Source organism: Natator depressus, chromosome 3 (assembly GCF_965152275.1).
Source record: "Natator depressus isolate rNatDep1 chromosome 3, rNatDep2.hap1, whole genome shotgun sequence".
NCBI lineage: Eukaryota > Metazoa > Chordata > Testudines > Cheloniidae > Natator > Natator depressus.
The window spans coordinates 66350581-66373583 of record NC_134236.1 but is presented as its reverse complement, the minus strand read 5'-3'; the positions used below and the strand labels follow the sequence as shown (position 1 = coordinate 66373583).

The 23003-nt window shown below is 42.0% G+C and overlaps 1 protein-coding gene across 2 annotated transcripts in view; it reads right to left on the bottom strand.

The window, feature by feature from the left end:
- The window catches only part of CYB5R4 (cytochrome b5 reductase 4), an 82288-nt gene that overhangs the window by 29764 nt on the left and 29521 nt on the right, over positions 1-23003 (bottom strand). For both annotated transcript variants that reach the window (XM_074948051.1, XM_074948052.1), the window contains exons 9-11: positions 21057-21089; positions 19834-19956; positions 1182-1322 (exon numbers count right to left, since the gene is read on the bottom strand). In XM_074948051.1, the coding sequence (XP_074804152.1) occupies positions 1182-1322; positions 19834-19956; positions 21057-21089 (297 nt within the window). The remainder of the gene's footprint in view (positions 1-1181; positions 1323-19833; positions 19957-21056; positions 21090-23003) is intronic.

Below are 23003 nucleotides of genomic sequence, written 5' to 3'. Positions count from 1 at the left end.
ACAGAGTAACTGACTCCCTTGACTTTTTGCAGGTATTTAACAGGCTGGTTTATTTTATTTTATTAATAAAACTGGATATGAGTTCTGTTGGTCACAGTTCAGGACACCTGCACTTGTGTTTTCCCACAGCCATCCAGCAAGGGCACCCCTGCCTCAGGCTTCCAGCTCCCCAGCCAATTTCTTTTCTAGGATGGGGACCCTTCTGAGGGGGCATTTCCAGGCTGCACAGTTTCCCTGCTTCATTGTGTTATTCCTAGCAGAGACAGGCAGCTTGCTTTCTCTGTCAACAATTATAAGTTACCTCACAGTTCTTTCTACGCAAGCCTATTCTATTCTTAAGGTAAAAGCACTACAAAGAAAGTACATTAAAAACAATAAAAGAACCTACACAAATGCTAATAAGCTTATCAGAGATCACTCCAACCTTGACATGGACTCTGGCTGGAGCAGTCCTTCCAAACCTCACCCAAGGGGTTTATTTTTGTGGTGCATCACTGCACCAGCTCAGAATAAGCACATTCATAACAAGTTTTGTCCACCCTTTATACCAGGGTTTCTCAAACTGGGAGTCCTGATCCCTCACGGAGTCACAAGTTTATGTGCGGGGTTGTGAGCTGTCAGCCTCCACCCCCAAGCCCCGCTTCAGCTCCAGCATTTATAATAGTGTTAAATATTAAAAATAAAAATTATAAAGGGGGGGATCACACTCAGCGACTTGCTGTGTGAAAGGGGTCACCAATACAAAACATTGAGAATTACTGCTTTATACAGTTCAGCGGTCTTTGATCTGGACTTTCCAGGGCAGGTAATTGGTTTTCCTCCTCAGGTAGTAGTTTCAAAAGAGTGGATTCGAAGTGGGTCATTTGCATTCCCTTTATCCCGAGGTATCCCCCTAGGAAATCCACTTCCTACACATTAATCTAAAAACCCCTTTGAAGTTTCTAATACCTGCCAGAGACTGCATTAGTCACTCTCCTAGAGAAGTTAAATTCATATAATTCCACAATAACACATAAACAACTGCATGTTTAATACAATGAACCTCAATAAGGTTTACCTTAATTCAATAAAGTTCATTAAGGATATTGCAAGAAATTGTCAAGATGTCTGTCACACTGCTAATGATCCAAAAAAAGCACTTTTATTAAGTAATGTTAGTGGATAGATTCAGCTATTTTTACCTGCAATAATTTGTTTGAGGTAAACGTGGTGCCCAACAGGAACCTGGAGATGAGTACTCTGTGGCAACATTAAGCAGAAAAGTTTGGTGTCATGGGTGACTTCTGTCTTAGAAATCAGTTTGCACCTTCTGTAGCACAGCCCTAAAAGAAGGATTGAGAGGTTTTTTGTTTTTTAATATGCCTGGTAAAGCATCCAAGTTAGGCTCTGACATGCAAAAGTATTCAGAAAACAACTATATTTTTATGGGGTTTCTACAGATACAAAACTTATGTTCAGTTTTCATTTAAAAATAAGTAAATACACGCAAAAATTATACGTAACCTTCAAGCACCGAAAAACTCCTCATATAACTCTTGGTGCCACTAAATCTAAGCACTTTACCATTACAGTATATAGCACTTTTCTTCCTTACAGAACAGGTCATTCAGATCACTAATGATAAAAGCCTATACTTTTCTGGTCTTGGAAAATTTCACTGAATAGTAGTAAAAGCAAGAGCTTCTAAACAGAAAAAGGGTTTTTATAGCAAAAAGGACATTTTTATTGGATTAAAGTAAAAGCGTTTAAAACAAACTGTTCCAGCTGAGCTGTGTCTGTACATATGTCCCCAATTGCTTTATTTTCAAGGAGCATCAAATACGTGTAAAAGAGCCAAGAACATCTGACCATACTATTATACCTGCAAGCGTATGTGCAGGATACTGTCCATCCAGTTTGCTCTGCAATTTTCAAAGTTTGTAATTTGGCTAATTTAGAGTCTAATTTGCTAGTTACATATTACTGTTATTGAAACATGTCATCATTTTCTATGGTGTTTTGCTGCATATATTATTGCACTGAGTTACTTTAACATATAGCCATTAATATGGAGATCATCACTATAGAAAACTGCTTAAAAATGTAATACGTTTGAGATATCGAACATATTTTTCATAAACATTTTTTCATGGTTTCTGTCTAATATATCCTATAAGAGCTTGCTTTGGATGAGTGAAAAGAAAACTCCAGATGTTATGCTTTGGGTGTATGAGCAGGATTCCTACATCATTTTATTTGAAAAGGCAATAAAGGAGTTTCATATTCTGAAATGATCATTTCAAGGTTCAGCAAGATATCAGCAGCTATATTCCAGCACATAAAACCTTCTCAGTCAGTACTGCATATAAACTCTTTTGTAGGATAAAAATCTTCTAGAAAGGTGTAGCGGCTGATGGAGAAGAATTTTATCTGATGGACAAGATTTTATGTACACAATGGAAAAGATTTTATACATTGGCTATTTTATACATTGTGTATACATTTTCAATCATTAGGGAAAAATGACAAAAAGTGACTTGTAATGCTAAACATTTTCAAAAACTGTCCTTTATCAGGATCTACTCAAGATTCAGTTATCAATTTTTGTGTAGTTACACAATTTTGTTTTAGCGATACAACAAAAAGTAAAACTTCCACAAATTGCAGTACGAGATCAATTTTGAATACTTCCTATTAAAAGCATATGAAGAGAAACTAAAACATACACAAAAATTCAAGTTGTACAAAAACTCACAAGTGACGTTTCCACACTAACTTTATATATAAAGAAAAACACGAATTTACGCCCCATTACAACGTTAACTATGCAGATACAGTCAGTGCCTCCATATTTTCCTGGAGACACAATAAATCACTATGTTCACTGAAAGACATCAATATATGCCAAGAATTTTACAGATTCTGCATACCTTCATAAGAAGCATCTGGAAAGCTCTGCATTAAGACATTAAATCCCAAAAATGCAATAGTTTGAGTGTGATATTATAGAGGCCAAATTTATTTACTTTCTCTCAGTTAATTTTCATGGAATTTACTGCAAAACACTTCTAATGCATTCATTTACACGCGTTAGTTACCTGATTAGTTAACATTACCTCAAAGATATCTGGAACAAACAAATTTACATTTATCACATGGTTTTCAGCCAAGTTTTAAATACAGTACTGTGCCACAGAATGCCTAATTATCTGAAGGGAGCATGACCTGCTTGCTAAATCTCATCTGAAAGCTCACACTGCTGCTTCAATTTCAAAACCTGAAGAAATTTCCCCCCATGTATTCAAATAGCTAAATAGCTCTTTTTGCCACAGAATCTTAGTTCCTCACAAACATTTATGATATTATTCTCACAACAGACCTGTGAGGTAAAGCAGTATTACTTCAGTGTTGAAACTGGGAACTCAGGAACAGACTAAGGGTATGTCTACACTGCAATCTGACACCCACAGCTGGCCTGTGCCAGCTGAGTCAATCTCATGAGGCTGGGGCAAAGGGGCAGTTTAACTACAGAGTAGATGTTTGGGCTCAAACTGGAGACTGGGTTCGAGGATCCTATGAAGTGGGAGGGTCCCAGAGCTCAGGGTGCAGACTGAGTCCAAATGTCTACACCACAATTAAAGAGCCCCTTAGCCTGAGCCTTGTGAGCCCAAGTAAGCTGGCACAAGCCAGCCACAGGTGTCTAATTGCAGCATAGACATACCCTCAGTGGCTCATGCCTCAGGTCACACAAAGCCTGTGGCAAAACCAGGAACTGATCATAGATCTTGGTCCAAATCCAGCATTTAATCCCAAGATTATTATTCATTTTACAGTAGCACCTAAAGACCTCAACTGAGCTCTGGACCATATTGAGACACTTTCTACTCTAAATTCTTACCATCTAAAACAAGACAGAAAACAGATGGCACAGAAGACTACACAGCTGGTCAGTGATAGAGCCAAGAAAAGAACCTAGGTCACGAGTCCCAATCCAGCACCCTTTGCACTACTAGACTACACTGTTGTTGGACCTTCCTCTCTCACCAAGTCTGTGTTAATAAATTTTAAAGGCCAAAAGGCCTCATCATCTAGTCTGACCTCTTGCACTACACAGATCATTACACTTCACCCAGCTATCTACCACTGTAATTTGTGCTTGGCTAAAAAAAAAAAAAATTTCCAGGAAGGTGCCCGAGTCTTGATTTGAAAACCTCTAAAACAGAGGTAGGCAAACTACGGCCCGGGGGCCACATCCGGTCCTCCAGACGTTTTAATCCAGCCCTCGAGCTGTCTCCAGGAAGCAGGGTTTGGGGCTTGCCCTGTTCCAGCACTCCAGCCGGGGAGCAGAATCGGGGTCTTGCCCCACTCTGCACAGCTCCTGGAAGCAGCGGCACGTCCCCACTCCGGTTCCTACATGTAGGGGCAGCCAGGGGGCTCCACACACTGCCCCCACCCCAATCGCCACCCATCACAGCTCCCATTGACTGGGAACCGCAGCCAATGGGATCTGCAGGGGCGGTGCCTGCACACAGAGCAGTGCGCAGAACTGCCTGGCCGCGCCTCCACATAGGAGCCACAGGAGGCCCATGCCACTGTTTCTGGGAGCTGCTTCAGGTAAGCGCTGCCCGGAGCTTGCCCCCCTGACCTCCTCCCATGCCCCCAACCCCCTGCCCCAGCCCTGATTCCCCTCCCGCCCTCCGAACCCCTCGGTCCCAGCCCAGAGAACCCTCCTGCACCCCCCCATTCCTCAACTCCAGCCCCACCCCAGAGCCCGCATCCCCAGCTGGAGCTCTCACACCCTCCTGCACCCCAACCCCCAATTTCGTGAGCATTCATGGCCCGTCATACAATTTCCATACCCAGATGTGGCCCTCGGGCCAAAAAGTTTGTCCACCCCTACTCTAAAAGATGGAGAATCCCCCACTTCCCTTGCCAGTTTGTTCCACTGGTTATTCATTCTGTTAAAAATGGGTGCCTAATTTCTAATTTGAAAGTGTCTGGCTTCAGCTTCCAGCCATTGGTTCTTGTGATGCCCTTTTCCACTATATTATAGAGCCCTCTTACTACCCGGTATTTTCTCCCCATGAAGGTACTTGGACACTAATCAGTTCACCTCTCAATCTTCCTTTTGTTAAACTAAAGATTGAGCTCTAAAAGTCTCTCACTATAAGGCATTTTCTCTAGTCCTGGAATCATTTTTATGGCCCTTTTCTGCGCCAACTGCAATTTTTCAAAAATCCTTCTTAAAACGTGGGCACCAGAACTGTAAGCAATATTCCAGTATCGGTCTCATCAATGCTGTTACATTGATGATCATCTCCACTCCATTCTTTACACCAGTATTGACTACTTTTCACTGCTCTCCCTTTGGGAAGTCCACCTTGCCAACCCTCAATCCTTTATGGATTCACTCCTGTATCAGTTTTCAGAGAAGCAGCCGTGTTAGTCTGTATCTGCAAAAAGAATAGGAATACTTGTGGCACCTTAGAGACTAAACAAATTTATCGGCGCATAAGCTTTCGGGAGCTACAGCTCACTTCATCGGATGCATAGAATGGAACATATAGTAAGGTGTGTGTGTCTGTGTGTGTGTGTATATATATATATATATATATACACACACACATACACATACACATACACATACACACACACACACAGAAGTTGGAAGTTACCAGTTGGAAGTTACCATACAAACTGTGAGAGGCTAATTAGTTAAGATGAGCTATTATCAGCAGGAGAGGAAAACAAAAACAAAAACACTTGTAGTGATAATCAAGATGGCCCATTTAGACAGTTGACAAGAAGAAGGTGTGAGGATACTTAAAGAAATAGATTCAATATGTGTAATGATCCAGCCACTCCCAGTCTCTATACAAACCCAGATTAACGGTATCTAGTTTGCATATTAATTCAAGCTCAGCAGTTTGTCGGTGGAGTCTGTTTTTGAAGCTTTTCTGTTGCAAAATTGCCACCCTTAAATCTTTTACTGAGTGGCCACAGAGGTTGAAGTGTTCTCCTACCGGTTTTTGAATGTTATGATTCCTTGAATATTATGTTGTGCCCATTTATTCTTTTGTGTAGAGACTGTCCAGTTTGGCCAATGTACATGGCAGAGGGGCACTGCTGGCACATGATGGTATATATCACGTTGGTAGATGTGCAGGTGAACGAGCCCCTGATGGCGTGGCTAATGTGATTAGGTCCTATGATGGGTTTCAGAGTAACAGCCGTGTTAGTCTGTATTCGCAAAAAGAAAAGGAGTACTTGTGGCACCTTAGAGACTAACCAATTTATCTGAGTATAAGCTTTCGTGAGCTACAGCTCACTTCATCGGATGCATACTGTGGAAACTGCAGAAGACATTATATACACAGAGACCATGAAACAATACCTCCTCCCACCCCACTCTCCTGCTGGTAATAGCTTATCTAAAGTGATCACTCTCCTTACAATGTGTATGATAATCAAGTTCGGCCATTTCCAGCACAAATCCAGGTTTTCTCCCCCTCCCCCTCTCACAGTTTGTATAGTAACTTCCAACGCGTGCGCGCGTGTCCCTAGATGAATTTACACTCACCAGTTTTGAAATGGTGATCAGCCATAATGATAGGTTTCATAGTAGCCGTGTTAGTCTGTATTCGCAAAAAGAAAAGGAGTACTAGTGGCACCTTAGAGACTAACCAATTTATTTGATCGTAAGCTTTCGTGAGCTACAGTTCACTTCATCATTAATCAGCCATAATGTTTCACACTTTTAAAAAAACTGAATTAAATGCTTTTTGCAGCATTTTCCACAAAAGTTGCATCACTGTGCTCGTGTATGGGAACCAGGAAAAGAAGCCAGAAAAATCTAATTTCATTGTCCAAACTAAATGAAGTACAAATAGTAAACAAAAAGCATTAAAGTTTAAAAGTTACTTAAATGGTTTAATATGGATTAATTTAAGTAATAAGTAACAAAAATATTTTACTAAGTATGATTTTTGCCTAATAGTGTTTCTTTAAAGAGTCTCTTATATAAAGTTGGTGTCAGTAGCATAGTGTTAAAGTGCTTGCCTGTCACCCCTGGGGCCTGAGTTCGATTCCCGCCTGGCACAGCAGTATGAATAGGTTGTGATGATCTCAACCTATCTCCTGATGGGTAGATTTCCATACCATGCACTTTCCAGAAAACCACCTACAAGAAAATCACGTCTCAATGACTGGAAGAATAGAACAGTTGCTATGTTCTACCACTGTACTAAGTGTATTTCAATGGGTACATGCTGCCTTTATTCTACAAATATATGTTCTAACAGAATGCCAGTACCATGGCCCTCAGTTTTTTGTTTACACTTTACTGGAAAGATATGCCTAACTACAGTTAAGATTAAAATCAATTAATTATTCAATTGATTCTCTTTGAAGTATCAGATGATTGCTGAAACATACCTTTCATACAACATTTGACTTCAAATATCACCTACATTGCAACATAGAACAAAAACTAACAAAAGAGAGGGCACTGTCAACACCTATAAATAACTATTCCTCAAGAAAATCTCTAGCACTTGGTCTTTAAAAAAAATGAGGAATAAGCCTGGTGGAATAAACGTCTTAAAATCTCAAAGGATTTCACTTGAAGCGTTTCTCTGTATCAATCAGTCCTGAGGTATAACTGTGTATTTTCTTGGAAATATTGAAATAAATTTTTTCGTAAATTGGTTCCCTTTACAAGTTTACCTGTCATAATTCCTAGATTACTATAACTATTTAACTTGACTCTGTTTTACCAACACACAAAGAAAAAATTCTGCAGCAAATTTGAAGAGTTTGTCACAGACTTGTTCAGATTTCTGTTATGTTGGATCGTATTAAAGAAGTTCTGTATTAAAATCACAAATGAGTTTGATTCCCCATAGTTTAAATTCCAGAGTATTACTAATTAAGAGGTCTCCTGGTTTTTGGCCTCTTATTTTTACTGTTTCTCTCCCTCTGTGTGAAACTTGCAAGCTGCTAATTGTGTTAGTATATCCTAAGTCAGAGTCTGTTCTCAAAGTATTGCTTTGAAACAACAACTACACACATACACAGAGACTCAAAGCAATACTCTGTAACAGAAACAGCACACAGACTCCCCACCCTTTTGTTGTATTTATCTCACTTTGTTAACAATTGTGATTAAAATAGAGAGAGAGGATGTAGTGGATTGATTCTTGGTGTGGATAATAAATGAACGATCAGGGAGGTGCTAGCCTAAGAATCCAGCGTCCATCGGCCAAAGAAGGCGTCAAGTGGAAACCACCAGAGGTCCCCCAGAGGGCAGACTGGAATCCACCCAACAGCGTCAAGGATGGGAGAACCAAAGAACAAGATAACATCTGGCAGCACGGAGCCGTCAGGAATGTGCCATCTGCTGATTCCAACAGCATGATGAAGCAATTCCCATAGACTGGCATAGGAGTAAATGCCTATAAAAATGGACTCTAGAAAGCGAGAACTTTGGGGTCTGATTCTGCAAACCAACTTCCAGGAGCATCAGATGAGCATCTGACAAGGCCCTGCTCCCTTCTCCTGTCCAGGCCACCTAGCTAGTGGCTTGGCATGAGCAACTTTAAGGATGGTAACTATGATAACCTTGCAGAACCTGTGTATGTGTATGAATGAATGTGTGAATAAATATGAAACTGAATGGAATGTTATAGCTATAACTAACTGCTTACTATGATTCTTTCTGTATTCACAATAAATGTGACATTTTGCCTTATTCCCTTTAATAAGGTCCTGCTGGTTTTTATTTTATTGGTATAACATTTCCATACGTGTCTGGATTTTCACACGTCTATTTGTCTAGATTTACATACAGAAGGCCATAACTGCACCAAAATAAATTACCATACTATTTCAATCAGAAAGTCAGCTAAAATCTACAGCAAACAAGTCAATTCCTTAAATTAAGAAGAAGTATTTTTCCATTGCTTCATTCTCAAGCTATCTAGTCAGTGATGGGTGAGCCACAGGGAAACCTATTCATTCTTCCATTTAAATAAAAATGTTTTTGCAAAACGATAGCTAAGGCTGGAGGTGATGTTTGGCAAACAAAAATGTGCACTTGGGATCAGAGATCATCTGCAGTGCCCATCTGACCACACATGTGCACCTCCCCCTCTAGCGCCGTGAACAGGACTATATAAGCATCCAACCACCCCCCATTTCTCTCTCTCTGTTGCAGAGCTTATGTTTCAGTTCCAAAGCAGAAGGGAGGTGGGTAGTGGAGCACCCAGAGAGGGACAAATCTCGAAGAGCCTCAATTACTGCACCGGGTAAGTAACCTTATCTTCTTCGAATGATGTCCCAATGGGTGCTCCCCTGTAGGTGACTAGACAGCAGTGCCCCTCACTGGAAGGCTGGGGCTTTGGAGCAGCATTTACTGCAGATGATAGGACAGTATGTCTTAGGACAATATCTGCTGCATTGTTGTGAGTAATAGTGTAGTGACGGGCAAAGGTGTCTGCTGATGCTTTTGTGGCCATTTTGCAAATGTCAGCAGCAGGGATGTTACTGAGAAAAGCAATGAAAGTGGAGAGCGAGCAGGTGGAATGTGCTCTAATTCCAATAGGAGGTTGTCAACTGTGTAATTGGCAGGACAGATGTATACACTGTGAGATCCACTTGGAAAGGCATTGCTTTAGAGATGGCTGCGCCCTTGGATCTTTTGGCCGTTGAAGGGAATAAACGTGGCAATTTTTGGAAAGGCTTAGTTCTGTCCAGGTAGAAAACTAACACACGTCTGACGTCCAGGGTGTGCAGTGCTGCCTCGAGGCTTCGGAAAGAAGCAAGGAAAGGTGGATAGGTTGACTGATATGGAAAGAGGATGGTACCTTGAGTAAAAATTTAGTATGTGGATATAGCATAACTTTGTCTTTCTGAAAAAGTGTGTACAGAGGATATGCTGTAAGGGCACCAATTTGGCCAACCTGTCGGGCAGACATGATAGCAACAAGAAATGCCATTTTCATCTATAAGTGAACGTAGGAGCATGTTGCCATTGGTTTGAATGGAGGTCTAGTAAGAGAGCGTAGGATGAGGCCAGGGTCCCAGGTCAGGGTTGGATCCTGTATGTGAGAGTAAATATTTTGGAGGTCCTTCAGGAAATGTTTCATGAGTGGGTGTTTGACAGAGTGGGCATCTATGTGGCAGTGGAAAGTTGTGATGGCTGCCAAATGCACACGAATGGAGCTGGCAGATAATCCTGATTGTTTAAGGTGTAAAATATAATCCAGGATAAGTGGTAGTGGAGAGCTTATTGCGTCGACCTGATGGGAGGCGCACCAGCACTGAAATCTAACCCACTGGTGGAGGTACAGTGCATCTAGTCATGTTGCAACTGCTATTCAAGAGTATCTGTCTATCTGCTTCCAAACAGGTTATTTCCAAATCCCAGAACCATGGAGGAGCCATGTTTCAGGTGGAGAAGTTATGGATTAGGGTGGAGGATGCAACCTGCATCCTGTGAAAGGACTCACAGAGTTGATGGAGAGAGCTCGGTTGGCATGCCATCATGCGAAGGAGGTAAGTATACCAGATGTGTCATGGCCATGTTGGAGTTATAAGGATGACACAGGCTTGGTCCCCCTGTATCTTGTGGAGTACTCAAAACAGAAGGGTGAAGGGAGGGAAGGCATAGAGCAGTAGCGCATCCCATGAGAGGAGGCATGCATCTCCCAGATATCTATGTCCCGGTCCTGCTATCTCGAGCAAAATCGAGAATTTTGCAGTGTGGCAAAAAGATCTATAGTGGGGAATCCTCAGCAGTTGAAGATGAGATGACAGATTCATGTATCCAGTTCCCACTCATGCTTGTGGGATAATCTCTTGCTCAATGAGTCCACAGCAGTGTTCTGGTTTCCAGGGAGGTATGTGGCCGAGGTCATGTCGTCGTGTTGGATACACCAGTTCCATAATTTCAGTGCCGCCAAGCATGAAGAGTAGGACCTTACTCTGCCTTGATGTAAAATGATGTAAAACAGGCAGGCAACATTGTCCATCACAACTCTGATGGTGCAATGTGTAATAAGTGGGAAGAAATGTCGGCAGGCATTCCGATCGCTCATAGCTCTAGGAGGTTGATGGGTAGGGTGTATTCGGTCAAGGACCATCTGCCCTGCAGTGTATGAGTGTGAAGGTACACTTCCCCAACTGATTAAGGAGGCATCAGTTATTAGAACCATGATCAGCATGGGTTGAAGGAAAGGAACCCCCAACACAGATGTCCTTGGGCTGTGTCCACCAGGGTAGTGAGTCCTTGGCCCTCCTTGGCATGGATAAGAATTTGTGCAGGCTGTCTGTGAGGTATGTATACTGTGCATAGCCATGCCTGAAGATATCACGTGTAACCGTGTGTACTTTACCATGAACGTGGCCGCTGCCATATGGATGAGTAGCTGGAGATAGGTCCTGGCAGAGATTTGGGGGCAGGCTCGTACCATATATACAATGGTCGAAAATCTGTGAGCTGGAAGAAAGGCTCTGGCTTCTATGGCATCCAACTGTGCCCTGATGAACTCTAGGGATTGTACCACCACTAAAGTAGATTTCTCCAAGTTCTCACAAAGGCTGAGATTCGTGAAAAGGTCCATTGTCAAATGGATGGAATGAAGAGCATCTGTTGCAAATGGAAACTTCAGGAGATGGTCATCTAAGTGTGGAAAGATGAGGACATCCTGTGTGCGGAGGTAGGCAGCAACTACTGCAAGGATCTTGGAAAATACACAATGGGCCGTTGACAGTCCGAAAGGCAGTACTTTGTACTGATTATGGTCAGTGCTCATGCTGAACTGAAGAAAACATCTGTGGGCAGATGTATTGTGATATGGAAACATGCATCTTGGATGCATCAATGGCCGAGAACCAGTCTCCCTGTTCCAATGCTGGAATAATGGTAGACAGAGTAACCATTTTGAAGTGTTGCAGTTTGATTAACTTGTGTAGGTTTTGAAGGTCCAAGATTGGTCACCACTCACCCAATTTCTTCTGGATCAGAAAATAATGGGAGTAGAAACCCTCTGTATTGGGAAGGGACCAGTTCTATGACTCCCTGTTGCAGAAGATCTATTTGTTCTCATAGAATGGGGTAGTGAGATGGGTTCCTGAAAAGGGACAGGGAGGAATTGTGGCGGGGCAGGATAGATAGGAAAGGGGTGAAGTATCCTTCCCTGATGACCTCTAGAACCCACCAGTCTGAGGTATTTAGCCTCCATGATGGAAAGAAAGGAGCCAATCAGTCGCCAAACTGGTGAGATGTCAAGATGGTTGGTGTGACTGGAACAGGAGAAGGTATCTGACCACACCTTCAAGACTGTTGTTTGGCTAGAGGTGCGTGATAAGTAGCTCCTTGAGGAGTTGCCTGTCTGCATTTGGTAGGGGGCTTTTGTCACCAGCGTTGAATGTCATAGTGCCACTGGCCGTGATCGTGGGATAAGTTGGTATTTCTGCAGGTGTCTCTTTGGAACTGATGTGTAAATGCTGAGAGAGCGGAGAGTAGCTCAGGAGTCTTTAAGGGAGTATAGTGAATCACTCATACGCTCCATGAATAATTTGGGATCCTCAAAGGGTAGGTCCCTCCACACTAGTTTGTACCTCCTTAGGAAGACCAGAGAGGTGCAGCCAGGACAGCCACCTCATGACTACTGCAGTCGCGATGGAATGGGCAGAAGTATCCACAGAGTCTAGAGAGACTTCTAAGGCTGTACGGGCCAAAAGGTGTCCCTCAGATATAAGCGCTTGGAATTGTTCTTTCTTGGCATCAGGAAGGTCTTGGCAGAGATCCTCTACCTTAGAGTAGTTGAGGTAGTTGTACTTGGCCATAAGAGCCTCGTAATTAGAGATGAAGAATTAGAGAATGGCAGATGAATAAGCCTTGCATACAAATAAATCTAATCGTTTCCGGCCTCTGTCCTGATGGGTGGATTGAGGTTGATATTGGCATCCTTTTTCTTGCACCACATTAACTACTAAGGAATTTTTAGTGGGATGAGAGAAGAAATTCCATATCTTTTGCGGGAACATAATATTTTTTGTCTGCCCGTTTTCAGGTGGGAGGGATAGATGTTGGGGTCTGCCAAAACACTTTAGCAGGGGCCTTGTTAATAGGTAGGGCTATTCTGGATGAGGAAGATGTGTGCAGGATATCAAGTAATTTATGTTGCTCATCTTTCACTTTCTCCAAAGGAATCCGGATGAAGTTTGAAGTCGTCAGCAGCAGTAGAAGGTGAAGTTATGATAAGGTTATCAGGGAAAGAGGAGAAATAGTGTTGGTGGAGCTTCCTCTTCCTGTTCTTCATCCTCATCTGTTACTGGGGGAGGCTCAGTCTCTGGTGGTCAAGAAACTGATGGAGAAGGCAAAGGTGTAGTTCTCCAGCTTTGCTCCATGAGAGTCTTCCCGAACTGTGCCCTATACATGGCCCAGGGGTCCCAGTATGGCCAATGTGGAGGGAGTGGAATGTGGGATTGCATCCACGGTGGTCCATACCTGGGTTCTGGTCCAGGTATGGACTGTGAATAGTGAGGACATGCAGAGGAAGTTGCTTGAGCCTGTCTTGAGTAAGAGGACATGATGGAGCACTCCTCTTCTCCTCCTCCTCATCGCTGGGAAAGGGAGGTGCCATCTTCAAAGAAGAAAGGGAAGAATGTCAAGTGTCCGGAGAGGAGGGTGGAAGGGGGAGAAGTTGTGTCTGAGCAATGGTGACTCAGGCATGTCAGATACAAGTAGGCCTTTAGGGTATCTGAATTCCTGGGGAGGAGGAAGGTGCATGACTGAGTGCCCAGGGAGAGAGACATTCTTCTGAGCAGCCAACAGGTGGAGCTGAAGTCTTGCTCAGTGCAAAGGACTTTCTTGATGCGGAGGACTTGCTCAATGCCAATGGCTTTATGGGTGCTGAGGTCCTGGTTAGTGCCGAAAGAGACATCGGTGCCGGCAGTTTTGTCATTGCCATAGCTCCCAAATTGGCTCTCTTGGTCTCCAGAGCCAAGAGATGGTGCCAAGGGCTGTAAGTCTGCCCAGTTAGGCTCTTTAGACCATTGTTTCATTCCAGTACCGGAGAGATTCGGACAGGCCCTGGAGCTATGTCCCCTGTCTATGGATGAGGTCAAAAGGCTTCCTGGTCAGGAAGGGCAGGAAATGAGGAAACAAAAACCTAAACTATGAAGTAACAATTAAGGCAAAGCGAAAACACCACACACTTCTTCTCTCCTCTATCTTAAAAAAAAAAAAAAAGAAAGTACTACACTACATTAAAACTAACAGGTAAGGCACTATCAAAGGAGGCCAAGGGAGAAGCAGGCTGTACTGTGGATTCTGTCCCAGACCAAAGGCGGTAGAGAAGCAACTGGGGGGTGGTCAGACTGCACAGTGCTGTATATACGTCCCGCTCACAGCAAGAAGGGATAGGTGCACGTGTGTTCCAATGCGCACTACTGATGAAGATCTCCAATCCCAGGCGCAGGGTGTGCTGCCGCCGCACCTACAATGGAGTACCCATAAGGACATCACTCAAAAAAGAACCATCGATAACTACTTTCTGAGTACGGTTTTCCAACCAATTGTGCACCTACCTTATAGTAAGTTCATCTAGGCTACATATTTCCCTAGTTTGTTTATGAGAAGGTCATGTGAGCTAGTATAAAAAGCCCTACACTAAAATATATCACATTTTCTACTTCCCCCTATCCACAAGGCTTGTTACCTAACAAAGAAGGATATTATACTGCTTTGACATTTTTTCTTGACAAATCGGTTGCTAAACAAACCGATTGCTTGATTACTTGCTCCATTATCTTTCCACATGCTGAAGTTAAGCTGACTGGCCTATAATACCCTGGATTGTCCTTGTTCCCCTTTTTATAGATAGATATTTAAAATGAATATACATACAAGTAAATAGCTACTAGAAAAAAAACCAGACAAGTGCAAACAAGAGTCTCAAGTCCCACTACAGTTAAATGAATAAAATAAATATTATATATAGAGACCCTGAAAGCATAGCAGAAGCTTGCTTAAAAATTCAAACAAGTAAATGCTACAGAAACAAACCAAAAGCAAGACAATTCTTACATATTATATGGAAATGTAAGTCAGAATTTATATGGCACTAGAAAAATTCTCCCATTAAACCCAAAGCATTTTTTATGAAAGAAAATGTCTCCTCACTACATGATGTAATCAACAGGAAACACAAAAACAGCAAGACAATAGTTGGGAAAAAATGAGACAGCATAAACGGAAACCGCACTACCAATGTTTAGAGACCATTACCTAACCAAGTAACCTTGCATCCAAAAACAGGATCTCTCATTCAAGTTATATGATAGTATGGAAACATTTGAAGCAATATGGTCGCTTGCACTGGAACACACCAGTAACGTCATCAAAATGCATTCTGCCAATCTTAAACAAAATCCAATATGAAATATAATATCTCAAGACAGCATGACTGTTTCCCAATCTGTCCATAGATTTTTTTTTATCCCTACAGTTATATCTGAAAAGAAACATTTTGAAAAATTACTTAATTCATATTTAAAACAAAGAGAAGAGTGTAAGCAGAGATTTGGTGGAGAGGGATGGCTGAAGGGAGCCAGTTGAGGATCCCTGAACCTTTCCCTCTTGGCTCCACTGCAAGTTAAAGATGCGCAAGGGTCATGCCCACTCCCCTCCCAAACATTTCCCCTACTTATATGTGGGAAGAGGGCAGGTGGTTGTATGCCCCAAAGTGGCCTCGCAGATCAGACAACCCACCTCAGTGCAGAACTTTAAGCATATGGGTATGTTTTTGCAGAATTAGGGGTTAAGTCTCTGGCTCCATATTTCTGATCAAAGAAGTCATCTCTTTACCTGAAGATTTCTATTAGTACACAAGGTTTCTTTTTCATAGCCCCATTAAATCAAAAGATGCATTATTTATATAACTGGCTACATCATATTCAGAGATTCTCCTTTACTACACTTCTGATCAAGGATATCTGTAGCCTGTCCAATTAGGAATAACCTGCCTTGAATAAACTTCAACTTCATTTATCAGATCTTCCCATCAAAGAACTACTGAACCTCTTACACAAAGTTTGCTCATTACTGTCTATGTACTTGCTCACTAATTAATCTGAAAGTCTAGATTATTCAGATTTGTGTACAAACAACAATTCTCTAGGAAATTTGTTTCTCTCTCAGAAAGATGGTTTTGCATACCCACAGATAATTTTACACTCAAAGACAGGGAGATTACCCTTCATAAGAGCGAACAGAATTCCTTATACTGTAAGGAAGTACCACTTTCCCACATTGTTATTTTAACATCATACTTTGCTCATTTAGAGGCAATAGCAAAAGCAGGGCATTTCAGAGTAAGGGACTACTTACTACCACCATGTAGATAGATTGAAAGGGCTATTTAGGACTAAGTCAAGGGAAGAAAAAGGGGCTCAAATTTTAGGGTTATGAGAGTCAGGGGGTTGGATCTTGAAGGTTTTTTCTGCAAACTATATCAGAGGTGTTTAGAAGCATTCATTCTGAGACTCCTAAAATTGTTTTCAAGATTCTCTTTCCTTTCTTCCAACCCTAGAAATGGGGGAATCCCATAGACACAGCACGCTTCTTTCAAATCAATGCAATTTAAAGCCACAAAATAACCAGAAAACTCCTCACAGAAAAAAAAAAACAACAATTTTAAAGTGCAGACAGCTCTGATTAACTAAACTACCTGGCATGCATCCGATGAAGTGAGCTGTAGCTCACAAAAGCTTATGCTCAAATAAATGTGTCAGTCTCTAAGGTGCCACAAGTACTCCTTTTCTTTAAACCACCTGGAACACGTGTGTCAGGGCTAATTCCACACTCTGGCACTTTGAGTGCAGAAGCTGGGGGCCAGCAAGGATTCTAAAAATTAATACTGGCCACTCCAGGCTTGTATTTAACTCCCAAGGTTACAGCTTCTATTTGGCTTTGGAAGGGTAGATGCTGCCACCACCCAAGCGCAGAACCCCTTTGAGAACCCAGGAAGGCTTGGGAATTCCTTTCTGTGGGGTACCCTCAAGTCCTTTCACCCCATCTTCAGGGAAGAGATGAGAAAGAGGGGGAAAAAAAGAAAAGAAATCAGCTTTCCCATTGGCTCTTTTGGCCAGGTGCCCACTCACTTCCTTTTACCTATGCATAGCAGTGAGGCTTTTTAACCCTTTCCAGGCAGAGCCATTAGAGAACAGCTACCAAGAAGGATTTTATAGCTACTGGATGGCTGCGTGTCCATAAAAGAGAGCTATGCATTCCCCTCCCCTCCCCATTTATCACAACTTGCGCCTTGTGTGACTTCACATATATCATGCTGGAGCCAAAAACACTTGTGTCTCAGTACATCTGTGGAATATGTCTTCAAAAATTGTTGCAATTGTTCTGATTCAGACTGGGACCTCTGCAACCAGCCTATAGTTATCCCTTCCCCTGGTTTCATTCATAGGGTCATCTGTAAAATGACCGTGGCCTGTGAGGATATTTCTTCTTTTTTTAAACATTCCATTTTATTTTAATAATGTATAGTTCAGAAATATTAAAAAGGAAGGTTAACAACTCAGGTTATATTCCAGGTAGCTGATAACTTGGTTAATCGGAGCTATCTCCACTTGAAAAATTGAGACAAGTTTTCTTGCTATGAGCACCATCTCTTATATTTATAAAATCTGATCTCAGGGAGGAACAGTCAACAGATTCTGAAGCTGAACTCACTACCATCAGGAAAATGAGCTTTCACATAAGAAACATAAGCTCAGAGATACTGAATACCTCAAAAGTAGCTTTCCACTGGCTTTGTCAGACCGCATTAATATTCCAGGACACCAGGGCTCTTAATTTTGGGATAGGAAGGATCAAACAGTAAAGCACCACATGATGAGGCAAAGAGGCTTCAAAGAGATTAATCTACCTTTGTTTAATTCATAATAACCCACCATTTTTCTGCCAAATGAAACAAGATGATCTCAAACCAAGTAACTTTTGAACAAAGGCATGCAGAGGGGTCAATATGGGCCAATCAGCACACCACAAAACAGTTTAAGCATTGGCAAGACGGATTTCAAGAAAAAAAGGGCAATTTGAGCCCCACCCTCAAAACACCCAGTTCCCTGGGCACAGCGTCTATCCGCATGATCTCACTATCCCAAAAGAGATGTATCTGCAGTCACCACAGTTTGGAGTTGAAGGCATTTAGAAATCCATTCCTTAGCTGACAGTTACCATCAGATTACCACTACAACCAAGAGGCCCAGAGATCATCCATCACCCAAATGCAATGTTCCCTGCACTGCTTATTTTACTGGGATGTCAGTGTCCACTTAGGTATCCTCAAGTAGATATGAAACAGAGGTATTATGATGAGATCCAACACTGGCAGAATGGTCCAAGCTGCTACCTGCTGGCTCTCCCATGTGCTTTCTGCAGATAAGAAAGGTCTTCGATTCTTCCCTTGGAAAGGAAGCCTTTCAGTTGAGCTCCATCTAACAGAGCTTCTACATATTCTACTCCTGGGGAATTCTGCGGGCATGCAGTCCCACAGAAAATACCTGCTCTTCTCTGAAGAAAATGGCAGGGAAGCAAAGGAAAGCCATGTGGGGGGGAGGGGACAGACACGCGACCAATTTTGGGGGAGGGATTCCCTCCCCCCCCCAAACAGAGGCACGGGGCTACATGCCACTGCGCCTCCCCCCCCCCGCTTCATTTCTACAAGTGCGTAGCTGCCCAGCTGAAGGAGGCTGCATCTCAGCTCTGCTGACTCTGCAACTGAACGTCACTTCCTGGGTCCTAGTGCCAGTCGTGCTCCCCTTGTGTGTGCTGGGAGCCTTCCTGTTTTCTGTGTAACAGTGAGTGTCCATGGTGGGGCAGGAAGAGGGGTGGAATAGGGCAGGGGAAGGGGAATGTGAAGTGAAGAGCGGGGATGGGGCAGGGGGATGAAATGGGGAAGAAAAGGAGAAAGGCGAATTGCGGTGGGAAGCGGGAGCCAGGTATGCGGCATCCCCTTGGCAGCAGCTGGGGCTCCCCTGTTAAGCAGGGCCATTGAACCATCACCCTGACAAGCCCTACCCCGCTAAACCTGGACCTCTCTGATGAGCCCCCCACACCCAGACCCCCTCCTGCTGAGACCCAACCACCTTCACTCACCTGGATCCCCTGCAAAGTCCCATTGCCCCTGCACATGGAACCCCACAACGAGCCCTTGTGCATCCAGATCTCCCACTGAGTCACCCGCACCCAGACTGCCCCACACAGAAACCTGTAACCCTACACCTGGATCCCCCCATGCTAAGCCCCTCAACACTTGGATCCTGCTGGGCTGAGCCAGCCCACCCACACCTGGTGCACCTGGCACAGAGGGCAGGGTCCCAGGATGTTTCTGGAACTGTGTCATGGTCAGCTGCAGCCTCTCTGCGGAGTCCCTGTACCGGTGGAGGTGGGAGATTACCCTGACGCTCCCACCTTCAGGGTAATCTCCCACCTCAATGCAGCCAGTGACCTGTGCTTCCCACTGCCATGCTAGAGCCACATTTATTTACTAACAAAATGTGCAGATTTGGCAGCATTTTAAAATATTGTGCACATAATTTTTATTTTTTGGCACAGAATTTCCTTAGGAGTAATACTCTCAACCAGAAAATCTCTTTACATTAGGCTGAAGGCTTGACTATAAAAGGCAAAGGGAGACAACACATTTCTGTCCCCCATTCCTTGGGAATCCTGTTTTGAACCAGTTGGTAAAATATGTTTGGAAGGTACTTGCCTCAAATGTGGTTGAGAAGAGAAACGCACTGTCCTGTATAACAAATGAAACTGTTTACCTCTGTCTGTGCACTTGATAAATGAACTATGACTCTCGAGTGGCTGTCCCAGTTTACTCCAAGGAATATTATCTTTTTTCTTCAGGACAATCTCCACTTTTCCCACTTTTTCAGCAATGTGTACTTAAAAAAAAAAGAAAAAGAATTCTGGTGAAATTTTGAAGAAAGTTATTTTATTTAGTTTCATTGTCATTAAGTTCAGCAAGGGCTAGTATCTAATAATCTAAAAAAAAAATACAAAATTACTCTGCTACACTAAAATGTCAAATCAAATGTACTTCCAGACTTCCTTGACATGTTTCAGTGTATTATTAAAAACAATAGCTTAGTATGCATGACTAATAAAGCATCTACTGTATATTTAGTAACTACATTTTGCTCTTCTGGTCAAAAAGTTAATGCTTATGATTTCAGAGTTAATTATTGATAAATAGTACCACTTTTTCTGTAGTGCATAAGTGACAAGCCCCTCTATTTTATGACTATTTTAATATGCAGATTAATTTCAAAAACTGATTAATCCAATCTAATGCGAAGTCCTTTGTGCAAATATACTACAGAATATGTTTCTAATCACTAAGAAATACATTTTAAAGATGCTTCAGGGGACCAGAATAATGCTGAAATTCTGTCTTAAATATTTCCAAGGCATCTAGATGTATTCACTTTAAAACTTGAGCATCCATTGTGATGACTCAAGAAAGCAGACAGTTCAGGAAGGCAGCTGGCCCTATATGACTCTTATATAGAACACTTTTTAAAAATCCATACACACTATGTTCACTCTCCAACTACTTTACTGAATATTGGTCTAATTTTACGGAGAGTCCCTTATTATAAACGATATATGTATGCAGAAAAAATATGGAGGCTCACTCCCAGCACACCAAGATTTTCCCTGACATAATTATATTTTCTTTTGAAATACTGTTCCTTAGAACTATATTCTTAATGTTAGCATGACATTAGTGCCATGCAAAATCCCTTGAAAATGATACATTAATTCCTGTGGCTTCAAATACAAAAATACTGGAAAAAATTAAGTTTTGTTTGACTGTTCAAAATAGCATGCTGTGTCAAAGCATTATTCATAGGCAAAGGTATTATTTATCTGTTGAATATGTGCTAGCCAGATGGAGAAGGGCAGAACAAAGTAGATAGACTTAAGTTTCCATGTTTTGAAATTAATGGGGTAGAGAACAGGAGGGAAGGAAACACCTTACCAGTAATGTCCTCTTGAACAGCATAACTCAGCTCTAAAATGAAGAAAATGCACATCATCTTATTTAGATATAATTGGATATCAAATTGCCTTCTCCTTCTATAGTTATCAGCATCTGTGACACTGACAAACCAGCCAACCTGTGTATGACCCATAACAACTTAAGAGGCATTACAATTGTATCCAGTCAATTCACTTGTATGTGAATTTCAAAGAGATGTACTAGACTAGCAATCACTAACCTGTTAATTTATAGTAATAGAAATCCAGTGTAGATGCTAAGTGTATTTGTCTGTTTACCAATATCCTGTTAGAAGTGTAAATGTAGCCAAATTAGCTTCTACATACTCATTCCTTTTCATGTCTTAATTGCCTTACATTATGTATGTGAATAGTTCAGTTAACTTTAAGATCAAAGATGCGAGATACTGCAGGAACACATTATCTACATTGCCGTCAGTTTAACAAACTATGTTATAATGGAGGGCTGGCTAACTGCTTTATGAGAATGAGTGTAACTAGTTTACTTGTAAAAAGAAAAGGAGTACTTGTGGCACCTTAGAGACTTACAAAATTTATTTGAGCATGCATTCAATGAAGTGAGCTGTAGCTCACGAAAGCTTATGCTCAAATAAATTTGTTAGTCTCTAAGGTGCCACAAGTACTCCTTTTCTTTTTCCGGATACAGACTAACACGGCTGCTACTCTGAAACCTAGTTTACTTGTGTATGCATAAGAAATAGAAGATTAGCTTCAAAGCAAAGGTCCACAGGCAAGCTGCATTGCCTATTCTTCCTCAGGGAGGGGGTGGGGGGAAGCCCTGCTGTGACGATTGCTGTGAGGAGGCTTGTCAGCCTGCTAGAGAGCTATAGAAGTGAAACCTCGGGCCTGATCCTTTCATCTCAGGCCTGCTTAAACTTTAACAGGAAAGGTCTAAGCCATAGCACCGAGATCTCCAGGGAGACTTGGATTACCCTGGAATTCTCATGGAAAAAAAGTTTAACAGACTCTACACCTTAGCTACCTATTAGACTATAACCCTTTGAATTGATTCCAGAGAGACTTTTACAAATCAGCAGCCTTACAATCTCTGCTATGAAACTGACCTAAGGACTTTACACTCATTTGTATGCATATTGATCTTTTAAACCATTTATAACTCCTCTTTCTTTTTCCTTTTAATAAATCTTAGATTTAGTTAAGGATTGCCTGACAGTGTGATTTTTGGACAAGATCTGAGATTCACATTGACCAGAGGGTAAGTGTCTGACCCTTTGGGATTGGTACAACTTTAAGTATAGTGAATAGCATTTCCAGTGACCTCTCACTATATTAGACTTGGTTGTCTAGATGGGAGCCAAGGGCTGTTATGCCTAAAGGGGACTGTGTTTGGCTTCTTGCTAACTAGTGTAGTACTACAACTCTTTTGTTACTAATTTGATGAACCTAGAATAAACCATCAGTTCTGGGGCTTTTCTGCCTTTTTTCTTGCAGTCTGCCCCGAGTATGGCCCATCCATGCACTCAATCACAGCATTATTCACTTACTGTGAAGTGACTCAAAAAAACATTTTAAGTTTTTGTTATTACAGCTCATTCCATATAGCTTAGAACAATACAAAGAACTTTAGATGGCAAAAAGGTAAGCATTCACTGTAAATTAATATTTGTAAGGTGACAAATGTCACAATTTACTTAAACTCCAGAATATCATGATATAAATTAACATCTTGTATGGGAAATGTAGCTAGGACATCCAGAACAAAATCAAAAAAGCCAGGAACAACTTCAGGAGCTTAAATACAGTCTGGAAATCATCAAAATATAACACCAAAACCAAACTTAAGATTTATCAGAGCTACGTACTTTCAACACTACTTTATAGTGCAGAATGCTGGGGAATGAGAAAGTACGTGTCCATACAGCCTTCATTCCATACAACCTGCCTC